We start from the raw sequence: 15024 nt of genomic DNA on the forward strand, positions 1-15024 counted from the left end.
ATAGGTAGGCCGATAGGGCCATCATATGATTCTCAATAGACTCATAAGGAAAGCATGTCTGCATCGAATAATTTGAAAGACTCATCTATATGAATATGCTGGACATACTATATGAGCCGATAAGGCTATCATAACCATTTGTGACAGCATATGAACTCTCAAGTCTGGACATCATCTAACGGTTCATAACTATCTACAAGCCTCTACTAGAAAACATAACATAACGTGACCGGGACAGGGCCCTGCCATACCCATACATATGTGCATACATAAATATACATAAGACCATGCTTACTCTTGGCATCTTTGGAACAAATGGAGTGCATCAACCTCATCTACTGAGCTGATATCCTAGTAGATGGATCACCAACCCATAACTCGGAACCTGCAAGCATGAAACGCAGCCCCCCAAGTAATAAAGGAGTCAATACGACTAATGTACCAAGTATGGAAGGCATGGAAACAGTATATACATAAGAATCATGAAAGGAATCTGAGACATGAGAATCAATATGTGGATCTAGATGTAGCTGTATGACTGTATACTTGAAAGTGTTTGTATAACTCTGTATAACTAAAAGTGCCTCTGAGGGCGTATGATATGCATGCTTTGTTTCAAAAATTATATACATATATTATAATATAACTGTTAGTGTTGTGGAACGTATAGTTCATTCCATAAATGTTAGTGTTGCGGAACGTGCAATCCGATCCATATATCATATCATCCCGCGTCCGGGGTAACATCAAAACGTACACACTGCAGTGGCGTGCACATCTACGTGCCGTACCCGGCCGACTATAGCGCGGCTCGGTGTGAGAAAATGCATGCATATATATAAATGCATGAAAGACTCGTGAAATACCACTCTGAACTCTGGAACTGTAGACATGAACTATGCCTGAATGTACATACGAAGCCAAAGGTACGAGTATCTCTAAAGCATTTAGGAATCAAATTCTTTGGAACTTGATCGTTTATTTCTTTCGTTCGTATCATAAAGATCATGCCAAAATGAAAGAAAGGGATAGCCTTAACATACCTGGTCTTAGCTCAACGGCTTTAGAACTCCACTCGTATCTTCTTCACGATCTATATCTAATAGCAATGATACTATCACTAATTATACAAACGATTCTCTTAATCGTATAACGAAAATCTAACTTATCCTAAAACAAAACGGGCAGCATCTCCCCGTTCTTCTCATTTTCCCAAACTCCATATATCAACAACAACAACCAGAGCAATTCCACAAGTATATACATCAATAACAAGATACCATGTAGCAGCAACAAGTCATAAACATTTCACGACGAGCGACAAGCCCAGATACGATTATCAAACACACTTCTTCAATTTTTCATTCCTTCAAAATACATATCAATGACAACAACAAAAATATACTTAAGTTACTCCAACAATTTCCAGCTACAACACAACCCTAAAATATACCTCAAATCAGCCCACACAATAGCAATAAATTATCCGATTTTCCGCAATTAATTTTGTAGTTCCCATCTCACAATTTAGCTATGACTGGGATGAATTTAAATATACCTAGGAGAGAATAGTTCTTACCTTATATGACAAGAAATGATCTTCTTCTACCTTACTCCACTTCGAAGAAAGCCTGGATTCAACTACGTGATAAAATACAACAACGAGATTAAAGGAGTGAGCAGAACCTCTATGATGTTCTTGAAGAAAATTGCACTTTGCATTCTTAAAATTTCAAGTGTCCTTGCTGCTATAAGGATATAAATTCACATTTCAGCTATATCTATGTAAATTACCACTGTAACATAGTTGTCTTCCTTTATCCAAAAGCCAAGTATGAATTATGGTTGCTACTTTCATCAATTCTTAAACGTTGATGTTGATAAGAGTAGTTCACGTTGCTGGTCACTAAGGAAAGGTGTTGCACCCCTTTTTCCTTTAAGTAAAATCCCAACAATGATATGTATAAGTTCTATGCAACCTTTGCTCTCACTTTACACGAGGAATGATTATGTTCACTCCTAATCCCTTTAATTAAAGAATGCCACCCCTTATATATGTGTAGATTAGTCATTAACAAGCTGTCCCCATGTGCCACGTGGATGTCCACCAAATAAGACTTATCCATTTAATTCCATATTCACCCACTTTATTCCAACATTTAACCAATTATCCACATAATTTATTTCTTGATCTCAGTTCACTCAATATTCATCACGTCTAACACATTTCATATACTCATTATCATAATCATTTGGTAGAACTCTAGTCCATAACCTCTTTATACATACACCAAATATTATTCCCAATCACCGTCGTTATACTTGTTAAGTCCTAAATTATTTTGGGACCTCATCCTTTTATACACCGATCTCTTTATTTGCATACTTGAGTATAACAAAAATTCTATGGTGTGAGTGGTTCGAACAATAGCCCAAAAGCCCGGGGTATTACATCGATGAACTTATACTCTCCAATTCATTTAACCTTCACGACACTTACTTATCACCTGTTTAACATAGCACAAGTACTTATAACCTCAAAAATAATCTTATCCTTGAACTTTGTCGATTAACTTACAAAAACTCCAACGTACGAAAGTACGAGATATAACATCCTTCCCCCCTTTAGAACATTCGTCCTCAAATGTTAAACTAGTCCAGTATAAGTATACTTGTTACGGTGATCTTATAAAGTCAATTCTAACTACAACTCGTTATCATGTTGTGCCTCTCTTTGGTTAACTTAATACCATTCTCCACTTGACATCAGTTAATATTGAATTTTCAAAGAAAGTGGTCATAATTTAGCTACTTCCGTAATTGACAGCTACTTACTATATCTATCTACACTTGAAGCTTAAGTCGAAGTTTTTCTTGTATTGGAGTTATCTTTCCAGTAACACTGTAGAATAGGAGCTGTCTTTCCCTTGGGTTGGTTTACCATCGCATATTGGTTCCTCTTGTTCTCTCTTCTAATTCTTATAGGTCTACTCCCACTCTTTATTTAGATCGCATAGTCCGCAGCGTACATCATTCTTGGAGAAATCATTTTAATCCTCTGACATGCACTATCTATAACATTCCCTTTAAATAGTTGAAAATGAGTTTCCTTCTCAGTAATGACTCTTGGTTACAATACTCCCTTGACACCTCATGAATATCCTTTCAAGAGATATAAGTGAGTCACTCTCCTGATATGATCCTCCTTGATACTTGAACTCGTCGATCCTTTTTCTTGCTCAATTATTCTAGATACCTTTCGTCCTTATCGTTACTTCTTCCCATAATCTTAATCATAAAGTCATTACCTCTATACCCGCATTATTAAATCAACCATGTGAATCCTTTGTTACATACTGATACCATGTCATCTCTTAACCTCTCGCGATTACGTAATAATCAGGAAACTTCTTCTTATCTTTAGAATCCTCTTCGGGTGTCTCTTATTGCTTAACTTATATATGAACAAAGGTTACGGTACATGCATCTTAAGGGGTTTTAAATACCATGTTAATAATATCCCGTAATGAATCTCTCAAGAGCACTCTTTTAAGGTAGATACTCGTATCACATATCGAGTGAACACTTATATAGGTAGTTTTCCCTATAGCACCCCTATCATCACATTGAGGTGAATACCTCTCTTCTGTCATATGCCCATTTTTCAAATCTATTTCATAGTTTGCATTACTTTATGAAGTACTATCTTGAACTTTTCGACCCTATTTCATCCTTCGGTCCATACCTTTTACCACTTCATCTTTACGTCTTTGCTTGTCATATCACCTCATAATGCCGAAGGTCAATTTCCCTTTGTTGTCTAATGTCCATAACTATTTCACCATAGGATAGATGCCTTTATCATAAGGTTCTTTGCCATAAATTTATTGAGACCCATAGGTCATCTTACGCATTAGTCATTGTCATTAATATAGCTCGTAACTAATCTGTATTTCCTTCACTGCACCGTTCTCAAACTTGCCATCTTTGGATGTGCTTTTTCTTAATAATCTCTTCTCCTTGCCGCATAACTTACCCAGATTGTGACTTCATTTGTTACCGTCTTTATATATACATAACATTGGTCCATTGATCATTTAAGATTATACCTTATCCTTTTCGTTGTCTCATTTTTTTTCTCAAGTAATACCGTTAGTAGCGGAATAACCACAAGTGCAATCACAATGCTTTCAGCTATTCGTTAATAAAACCGTGACCTACAACTCAACATTAATCCTTCCATAATTTTCTCCAATCAGCTCCCACTATTATGGACACATTCTTCTATGCTATCCCAATGTGGTAGTCACGGGGTAATATGTGGTCCTTTTAGAATCCCTTCGGGCGATGTTATATAGTATAGACGTAGAGTCACTTTCTTCTTTGTGCATAAGGTGTTTTACTCATCAAATAAGCCCGTACCTCTCATCATAATCTAATTAGTCACATATTACATATGATCACACATTACTTATGATACAATTCGAAACCTCAATCATCTCATAATAATATCCATTAACATTCTCGCATAGTACTGGAATATCCACAAGGTATGATGCTCTCTTGTACTCTGCTCATCAGGTTACTATTACTAGTGGACGTTCTTTTTATTCACCTCAGTTCTACCTTTCCTTCTCTATCTTTAACATATTATTCTTTTTCTGATCATACACATCACACATACTGGGCATTCATCACTTGTCGTTCCTTTGTTTCGTTGATCAATCTTATCTCGTTTTCCATTATCATAGTTTGGATCTCTTCCTTTCTGCATCTCTCACTTTCCTTCGTGTCAATAATAACAAACTCCTATCGTATAACTATCCTGGTGAATAACCTAGGCTATAACGCAGAACGTAGTTGTATTCATAAATTCAACAAACTACCAAGCGAAGAACTTTAGTAAACATATTCCTTTCCATCTATTATCTCGAGGCATTTGTTAAGGTCAATAGCCCATAGTGACTTAAATGTTTTCCCGCGTTAATCATCGGGTGAGGTCTAACTTTCCAATCTATAATGGTATTTCATTCGTATAACGTGTACACATCAAGCTCATCCCATAGCTCAATCTTTCGAAGACATATAAGGGTTAGTTAACCTTTTCTGATTTGTGAACTTCTTTTGGGGTGCTTATCTCTTTAATTCTCTTTTGATACATAAAACTTCTTTCTACCCTAAGTACACATTTTTCTTTCACATTCTTATATCATATCCTTTCTCATCTGTCATAATATCTCATTATTCCCATTTCTGATCTAATGTTTATCTATTAAACCTGTCCCATAACTGACTTTCAATATCACCTCTTACTTCACTGTTGTACCCTTTCTTTCTTCTAGTAATAATCCCACTTAAAAGTTTCCACAATTTCCCTTAAGTTCTCGGGAAATTTCGGCAGAGTTTTCTCTATTATTGTAACAATCTCAAACCTGTACACACCCCAGAAAATACATCTCATGCCTTACAAGGCCATATATAGAAACACATATGATATACAACTCACCCACACAGGGCTGATTACTACAAAAGAATGTAAAATAATAAAGCTTGTCTCATAATTCGTGCCTGAACATTCTTCTTAAAACTCCATCTTTCCCTTCTAAATCTCTTCATCCATCGACCCCCTTCAAAGAGGTTTACGTACTCGCAAATCATATATTCCTCTTATTTTTCTAGTCTTTGACACTTTATGAGTAAATCTGTATTTACAACTACAATTAATACTCACATTACCTGACTTACCTGTATCATTCCAAAAGTGCCTAACGATAAAATTTACTTCCTTATATAATTACTCACATTCTAAAGTTCCACAACAAAAACCCTTACCTTGGGCCTACTCAGGAGCTCTGATCCGGTACAAATCGGGCCAACGGTAGTTGGGGAAGTTCTTCTTCTGTTTGTTCTCCCATAGGCTTTTCCATGGCGTCCATACCTTCTACAAATGTACCAATTATACTGACTCTCCTAGACTTACCACTGTTCTCATTTAACCCTCGTTCTGTAGATACCATCAATCTGGGATTACGCAAAGGGTCATCTTCCAATATTTGTCTATCCCTTACCTGTTCAGTGGGTTCCCCCTGGATCTCAGACAGATTTGTCTCTATGGAGGACATAACTTCCAATGGATCTATCTAGATAGAAGGAACATTCTCCGATGGTCTGTATCATAAGAATGACTGACTCTAGAAGCCCATGGACCATCAGCATTCTTCCCCATAGAAGCCTTCTCACAACTACAAAACAATCAGGGTTAGGATTGGAAATAGCATATCCTATGACTTAGCTCTATCACACGATCTAGAATAGAAAAGAAGGTAACTATCCTAAATGTCCTGCAGCCTCCTGTTTAAAAGTGTGGCGCACAACATACCCATAAATAAGACTCTACTAGACACGGCCTGTAGACAACCCTAGGACAGAACTGTTCTGATACCATTTTTATCACGATTCAAACTGGAGGGCCATGACAGGCACCTGACCGTACTAGTCAAGTACCATCGGACATACATCTGTGACATCAACATAAACATAGGGTAGACCGATAGGTCCATCATATGATTCTCAATAGACTCATAAGGAAATACTGCCTGCATCGAATAATCTGAAAGACTCATCTAGATGAATATGCGGGACATATTGTAGGAGCCGATAAGGCTATCATAACCACTTGTGACAACATATGAACTCTCAAGTCTGGACATCATCCGACAGTACATAACTGTCTACAAGCCTCTACTCGAAAACATAACATAACGTGACCGGAACAGGGCCCCGCCATACCCATACATATGTGCATATATAAATATACATAAGACCATGCTAAATCCTGGCATTTCTGGAACAAATGGAGTGGATCAACCTCATCTGTTGAGCTAATATCCTAATAGATGGATCACCAACCTATATCTCAAGACCTGCGGGCATGAAACGCAGCCCCCCAAGCAATAAGGGAGTCAGTACGAATAATGTACCGAGTATGCAAGACATTGAAACAGTATATAAACAAGAATCATGAAAGGAATTTGAGACATGAGAATCAATCTGTGGATCTGAATGTATCTGTATGACTGTATACCTGAAAGTGTTTTTATAACTCTGTATAACTAAAAGTGCCTCTGAGGGCGTATGATATGCATGCTTTGTTTAAAAAATTATATACATATATTATAATATAACTGTTAGTGTTGTGGAACGTACAGTCCATTCCATAAATATTAGTGTTGCGGAACGTGCAATCCGATCCATATATCATATCATCCCGCGTCCGGGGTAACATCATAATGTACACACTGCAGTGCCGTGCACATCTACGTGCCGTACCCGGCCGACTATAGCGCGGCTCGGTGTGAGAAAATACATGCATATATATAAATGCATGAAAGACTCGTGAAATACCACTCTGAACTCTGGAACTGTAGACATGAACTATGCCTGAATGTACATACGAAGCCAAAGGTACGAGTATCTCTAAAGCATTTAGGAATCAAATTCTTTGGAACTTGATCGTTTATTTCTTTCGTTCGTATCATAAAGATCATGCCGAAATGAAAGAAAGGGATAGCCTTAACATACCTGGTCTTAGCTCAACGGCTTTAGAACTCAACTCGTATCTGCTTCACGATCTATATCTAATAGCAATGATACTATCACTAATTATACAAACGATTCTCTTAATCGTATAACGAAAATCTAACTTATCCTAAAACAAAACGGGCAACATCTCCCCGTTCTTCTCATTTTCCCAAACTCCATATATCAACAACAACCAGAGCAATCCAACAAGTATATACATCAATAACAAGATACCATGTAGCAGCAACAAGTCAGAAACATTTCACGACGAGCGACAAGCCCAGATACGATTATCAAACACACTTCTCCAATTTTTCTTTCCTTCAAAATACATATCAATGACAACAACAACAACAACAATATACTTAAGTTACTCCAAAACTTTCCAGCTACAACACAACCCAAAAATATACCTCAAATCAGCCCACACAATAACAATAACTTATCCGATTTCTCGCAATGAATTTTGTAGTTTCCATCTCACAATTTAGCTATGACCGGGATGAATTTAAATATACCTAGGAGAGAATAGTTCTTACCTTATATGCCACGAAATGATCTTCTTCTACCTTACATCACTTCGAAGAAAGCCCGGATTCAACAACGCGATAAAATACAACAATGAGATTCAAGCGGTGAGCAGAACCTCTGTGATGTTCTTGATGAAAATTGCACTTTGGATTCTTAAAATTGCAAGTGTCCTTGCTGCTATAAGGATATAAATTCACGTTTCAGCTATATCTATGTAAATTACCACTGTAACATAGTTGTCTTCCTTTAGCCAAAAGACAGGCATGAATTAAGGTTGCTACTTTCATGAATTCTTAAACGTTGATGTTGATAAGAGTAGTTCACGTTGCTGGTCACTAAGGAAAGGTGCTGCACCCCTTTTTCCTTTAAGCAAAATCCCAACAATGATACGTATAAGGTCTATGCAACCTTTGCTCCCACTTTACACGTGGAATCATTATGTTCATTCCTAATCCCTTTAATTAAAGAATGCCACCCCTTATATGTATGTGTAGATTAGTCATTAACAAGCTGTCCCCATGTGCCACGTGGATGTCCACCAAATGACACTTATCTATTTAATTCCTTATTCACCCACTTTATTCCAACATTTAATCAATTATCCACATAATTTATTTTTTGATCTCAGTTCACTCAATATTGATCACTTCTAACACATTTTATATACTTATTATCATAATCATTTGGTAGAACTCTAGTCCATAACCTCTTTATACATACACCAAATATTATTCTCAATCACCGCCGTTATACTTGTTAAGTCCTAAATTATTTCGGGACCTCATCCTTTTATACACCGATCTCTTTATTTGCATACTTGAGTATAACAAAAATTCTCCGGTGTGAGCGGTTCGAACAATAGCCCCAAAGCCCGGGATATTACATCGATGAACTTATACTCTCCGATTCATTTAACCTCTAACCTTCACGACACTTACTTATCACCTGTTTAACATAGCACAAGTACTTATAACCTCAAAAATAATCTTGTCCTTGAACTTATGTCTATTAACTTACGAAAAATCCAACGTACAAAAGTACGGGATGTAACACTCGGTCATTCTGAGGATCAAAGTGTTGAAGAACAAGCTGCCTCATTGAGTTGAGCTATAACTACATACCTCCAAATTTGAAGGATCCTTCTAATGATTATTAATTTCATAGCACCTGGTGAGAACTTAACGTGACTTGAGATGGCATCAAACCAAGATTTTGGAGCACTACTGCATTCCACACTCAATTCAACAGATCCAGCTTGTGATTTCACTTTAGAGGCACTTTTGGCCTTAGCTTTAGCTAGATTATTTTCATGTACCTTTAACTTCTTTATTTTGCTTTTCCAGGTTGTGTACAAACCTTTTTTGTTAATGCATTCCCAACTAGTACCTAACTAGTGTTTTTTATTAAACAAATAGTAGGTTTCGGCTGTACCCAATCATATATTTGGAAATGACAGATAAGCCACCATACACCGATCGACATATTGACTATTCATAAGAACTTGTACTATATTCTTTCATGTATAACTATTTACCAAAAAATTTGCTTAATAATACTTAGGAAAACTCTTTACAACATAACTTGGCATACATGTGTAATGCACGTGCCGTGAAAATAGTATCAATATAAAAGGAAGATCAAGAGAAGAGATTTAGGAACACCCATTCTGCTATGAAACAACATATGTCACAATTAAATCAGTGATTTTTCTCTTACAACTGTTTCTATACAATTGTCATCTCAAATGGTGTTTGTATCTACTTAAAAAATCATAAAGAAAAATGAAATGGAAGTGTGCTAGCTATATTTTAGCTGCAACCATAGAGAAAACTTTCACCAAAATGGTATACAGTTGTTGGCAATTAAGCTTGTGTCCTAGTAATAATAAGAAAACAAGCTTCATCTTGTTAATTCCTTGTCAGGTGTCCTCTGTAAAAACTTTGAATATGTAATCGCGAAAACGCCTTGAGTATGCCTTTGGATCGACAGCAGAGATAGAATTGGGGTCACATTGGATAGATTTGTATGCATGCTCAAGCTTTTTGGTAATGTCATAGTCCTGAAGTATGTCTATGATTCCAAAAAATAATATCACATCATACAACTCCCCTGTTGGTTCTCCTACTAACTGAAAGTCTAAGTCATTTTTCCTCTCTGTCCTTTCAACCCTTGCTGGCATGTTTATACCCAAACTCATGCCACCCCACCTGCAATATTAACTAATGCATTTTAGTGACACAACTTGTATTTGGTCAATTAGGAAGATGAAAAATGTACCCTGCAGGATTAAGAAGTAATTGATCCCTATCTGCCCGAGAAAGACGAGGAACTGATCCATCTTCCAATCCTTCATTATCTGCAAGCAATGGAAAATGACGAATCCTCGAAGAATATCCTAAAAGAATGTCCATTGAGATTGAAATAAGTGGAAAAAGGAGTCAGTATTCTAAGAAATATAAAAAAGCACGGAAGTCTGTAAAACTAGCACAAACCAGTAGGTGTTCTATAACCAGGAGGAGTTTGGTCTCCAGTGCTACTTGCTTCCCTAAAATGAAGACCAACTAAAAGGCTGTAATCCATGACTCTCTCTTGTTCCAGTAGCTCACAATCCCTATCAACTTGCCTGAAATTTGAAGAGACATCTGAATATTCTTTCTACCAAATTAATGCCAAAAGAATTAAAAAAAATGAGACAGGATCCTAGCTACCTTCGGAATTCTTGGAACCATGTCTTTTGTAACCGGAATATAAAGTTGAGATCAAGGTCCTTTAGAGTTGTGGTTGCATCAATCTCTGATTCTGGCTTATCTGTCATCCGCCCAAATGTTGACCCTTTCAAGTCGAATCGTCTATGAATTGCATAATCAGTGCAGAAGAGATTCCCCATGATAACAAATCGTACCTAAAATATTAAACATGTAATGAGTTGTGCTAGTGATCATTTAGTATGAGTAACTCATTGCTTACCTTTTTCTGTGCTGGTCCGGTTAGCTTAACACAATGCAGGCCAAAATACTTGGTCACTAGGGTGTTCTCAAAAGCGCGAACATGATTGAAATAGGCATGGAGCATCCTTAGAAGCACCTAAGAACCATCCATTTACAAGAAAAGTTATTTTTTATTTTATTTTATTTTATTATTATTATTATTATTATTATTATTATTATTATTATTATTATTATTATTATTATTATTATTTTGCAGAAAATGCTAAGGCAATGTTTATCATTTCATTATGTATTGTGAAAGGATTTAGAAATCTCACTTTGACTTCAGCCTTCTTCATTGTCTTGATCATGTATCTATCATCATTTGTCAAGTAGAAGAAGCTTCCACTTTTTCCTGGGGAGCATAGCTCGCGAAGGGCGTCATTGCCACAAATAGACAACATATAATCAGCTGCGTCTACTTTGAATAACATCCTTAAAGCCCTAACAAAAATAGTCATTCATGAAGAATATGTATCCAATGTTAAGAGTAAAATAAACAAAATCATTCATAATTACATATATACCTGAAAACTTTAGGGCAATAGTCTTTCCATCTGAATTCACAAGATGGATGAGGAGGTGTGCTTTTGGATCCTTCAGGTGGGAATCTTGTCCAGTACTTCTCTTTGGGATCAAATGCTGAAGGCTTGAGATCTAGTGATGGAACTGGTCCTGGCCTTCCTACTGAATGCCTATCACGTTATTTCACATTAGAAGTAAACATAACAAGAATTATCTTGAGCCGGATGTATATATATAGAAAAAGCAAAATGGTGTAAAAAAAAGTAACTTTCTCTTCAATTTTCCATGAAAATGCATGACTTAATTTCAGTTACATAGATAAGGGACTTGAAAATTAATTAATGTTGAAGAACAGAATTGTTACTAAGTACCTGATTCCCAATTGCAAATTGAGCATAAGCTCATAATTCTTATGACCTTTGGAAATAGTCTCTCCTTGCCTTTTTGCTGCCTTAGGAAGTCTAATAGGGCTCCCTCTAATATATCCATCCACGGCGATAGGATCATCTATATTATAAGAAATAGTTGGAGGCGTGACATCTGATAAACGCATTCGACCAAATTCCCTTTCTACAGGGGCTGCGTCTATTCGCCCATCTACTGACATCCTCCTCGGCCTAACGTTATTTTCTGCCGCCTTGGCAGACCTCCAAACTGCCAGCTTTTTCTGAGAAGGCAATATTGATACCTTCTCATTTGGACAAATGCTACATTCCATCAAATCTCTATCGTAAACCTCCTGAGGATCCCAGTCAAGATTTCCACTTTCTAACAACGATGCAGATGGATAAAATGTCCCATTTTGTTCATTCGCATCTTTACTCCAGTTTCCAACATAAAAGCTACCATCAATCCATTGCAATGTCCCATTTCCCTTTGGCACTCCGCCTTCCCAATTCCCTTCGTACACATTCCCATTTTTCCAACACATCTTCCCTTTCCCACATATCCCACCATTCTTCCATTCACCAACATAACAATTCCCATTCTTCCACGTATACTTCCCGTGTCCTTCTTGTAATCCTCGACTCCATTCCCCATCATAGACATCTCCGTTCGAATATTCTTTAACCCCATGTCCATGTTTCAAATTCATCACCCATGAACCTCTAAATGAGTCCCCATTAGGCCCCGTATACGTGCCTTCTCCATCCATGTATCCACTCTTGAAATTCCCCTCATACATAGCACCAGAGGGCCAACTAAATGTGCCTTTCCCCATCTTTTTGCCTCGAAACCAATCACCTACGTACATGCACCCATCAGTCCACCAATATTTGCCATGACCATGTGGGAAACTATCCACCCAATAGCCACTATAGTAATCTCCATTGGGGAGGAACCTCTCCGAATGGTAAACCTCCCCATTCGCGTGACCCTCATTCTCCTGTTCTGGATCTACTTGATCAACTATGATCTCTTCCTCGACGTGAGATGGTCCATACGTACCAAATATTGTGTTGGCTCGTTTCCTCGCTACTGCTTGTGTTTTCCTCACCGTTGCCTCCCAAGCCTTCATGATATAATAATAATAAGTTCCTTTTTTCTTTTCTCGATCGAAATAATGTATATGTCTATATCCAGTAGTTTATAATTTTAATGAAATCTAGTTGATAAAATTCGTCCTGGATGAGGAAATGTATGAAACAAGATATTGTTGATCGGCCATGCAAAGACATGCAGGTGATGAGATAGAAAATCAATATCTTCTCTTTCTTTCATTGTTTTCTTATCAGCTCCGGCTTGCTCGCTTTCTCTCTCTCCCTCTCTCCTCCCTATGTGTGATGGAATAAAGGAGAAAAAACAACAAGACTATCACTTTCTTCGACTCTTTATATATCTTATTAAAAACTTTTTTTCCTTTTTCATTCATTTGTTTTAAAATTTCATGATTTTGATTGGTACTCTATTTAATTAACGAAATAAGGAAACGAAAATAACGACGTAATTGAATATGTCAAAGGTTGGTCAAAATGGCACCTTGTAATCTAAATGAATTATAAACATCATTAGGAGGATATTAGAAAATATTAAAATTACATACCGGAGGAGCCAACTAATTGAAAAAACAAGACCAGAGAAAAAAAGCTACTTTAACAAAATAGAACGCGCCTACACGCGCCTATTTTTTCCTTGAACTCAACGTTCCCATTTTTTCCCGTTACAGTACCGCCACCAACACAACAGGGCCATGGGGCCGCCGTTAGGCTCCCCGTCAGCGCGTGAAATAGTGCAAAAGGAAGCCTCAACTGAGGTGATCCTACCAGGCATGGATCCAACAAGCTCCTATGCTGCTACTCTCACGAATAACCCGGGTTCATCTGCTCCTACCCGCTTTGAACCCGACTCCGTCAAATCTAGAAGAACCACTCACAATGGCAAGCCAGCTGTGATATTTAAAGCCAACGATTTCTATGGAGTCATGGCGAACCACTGTAGAAGAACTATTGTTGGCAGGTTCCTCAAAAGCAGACCCCAAATCGACTCAATCAGGGCAAAATTTTCAGAAAAATTCCCCATGAAAGGTACTCCAAAGATAGGGGTTTTCGACAACTTCAACATCTTTTTAAATTTCACCAATGATGAGGATTACAATTCTATTCTCTACAAGAGGGTGATTGAGATAGATGGGTTCCAAATCTGGCTTCAGAAATGGACTCCGGACTTCAAACCAGAGGAGGATCTACCTGTCGTTCCGGTATGGATATTACTTCCAGGACTACCCTTTCATCTTCATAATTGGCATTATGTAAAACAAATTGCAAAAGAAGTAGGTACACCTTTGGAAATTGATGTGGCTTACTAGAAGTATGACTAGGCCAAGTATGGCAAAAGTTAGAGTAGAATTGGATCTGCTAAAACCGTTGGTGAAGAGTGTATGGATAGGTGTTGAAGACGACAATGTCCCTTTAAAAGGTTTTGATCAAAAGATTGAGTTTGAGAACATACCTAAGTATTGTAAACACTGTAGGAAACTAGGACATGATTTGCTCAATTGCAGAATTCTGGAAAAAAAAAAGAGTAGAAGATAAGAAAGAAGAAGAGGAGAAAGAGGATACAAAAAGTATGGAGAAACAAAAAAGAGGACAAAATATTAGGGGTAGCAAACAGATAGAGAAACAACCTACAAATGAAGAAAAAAATGGTTCAAATGATAATCAACAGTTGCAGAGAGGGAGGGAGATTCAGAATAATAAAAGAAATGTGAATAGAAATAGAAGACGTCAAAGTGAACCTCCTCAAACAATGTTCAAGCCTACAGGAGTTATTTTTGGTCTTGATAAGCCCTGGCCTATTAGTGAAGCTCAAACGAAAGGGGACAATAATAAGGAACAACAGAAGAATAACTTCAACAAGGAGGAGGAAGAGGAAAGGTTAAAATGCAAAAAAAAAAAATCTG

The 15024-nt window shown here is 37.2% G+C and overlaps 1 protein-coding gene across 2 annotated transcripts; it reads right to left on the minus strand.

Moving 5' to 3' along the window:
- Window positions 1–9792: 9792 nt before the first annotated feature.
- Window positions 9793–13377, minus strand: LOC132638448 (phosphatidylinositol 4-phosphate 5-kinase 6-like). Of its 2 annotated transcripts, none has more exons than XM_060355324.1 (8): window positions 11996–13377; window positions 11627–11794; window positions 11378–11543; window positions 11080–11196; window positions 10821–11014; window positions 10605–10735; window positions 10390–10468; window positions 9793–10319 (listed from the first exon to the last, which is right to left on the minus strand). In XM_060355324.1, the coding sequence occupies exons 1-8, from the start codon at window positions 13141–13143 to the stop codon at window positions 10031–10033; spliced, it is 2292 nt and encodes a 763-aa protein (XP_060211307.1). In that variant the 5' UTR covers window positions 13144–13377; the 3' UTR covers window positions 9793–10030. The 2 variants fall into 2 exon arrangements, with proteins under 2 accessions (XP_060211307.1, XP_060211306.1); XM_060355323.1 differs by having other exon boundaries at window positions 10390–10507.
- Window positions 13378–15024: the final 1647 nt, after the last annotated feature.

Source organism: Lycium barbarum, chromosome 4, assembly GCF_019175385.1.
Source record: "Lycium barbarum isolate Lr01 chromosome 4, ASM1917538v2, whole genome shotgun sequence".
Taxonomy (NCBI): Eukaryota; Viridiplantae; Streptophyta; class Magnoliopsida; order Solanales; family Solanaceae; genus Lycium; species Lycium barbarum.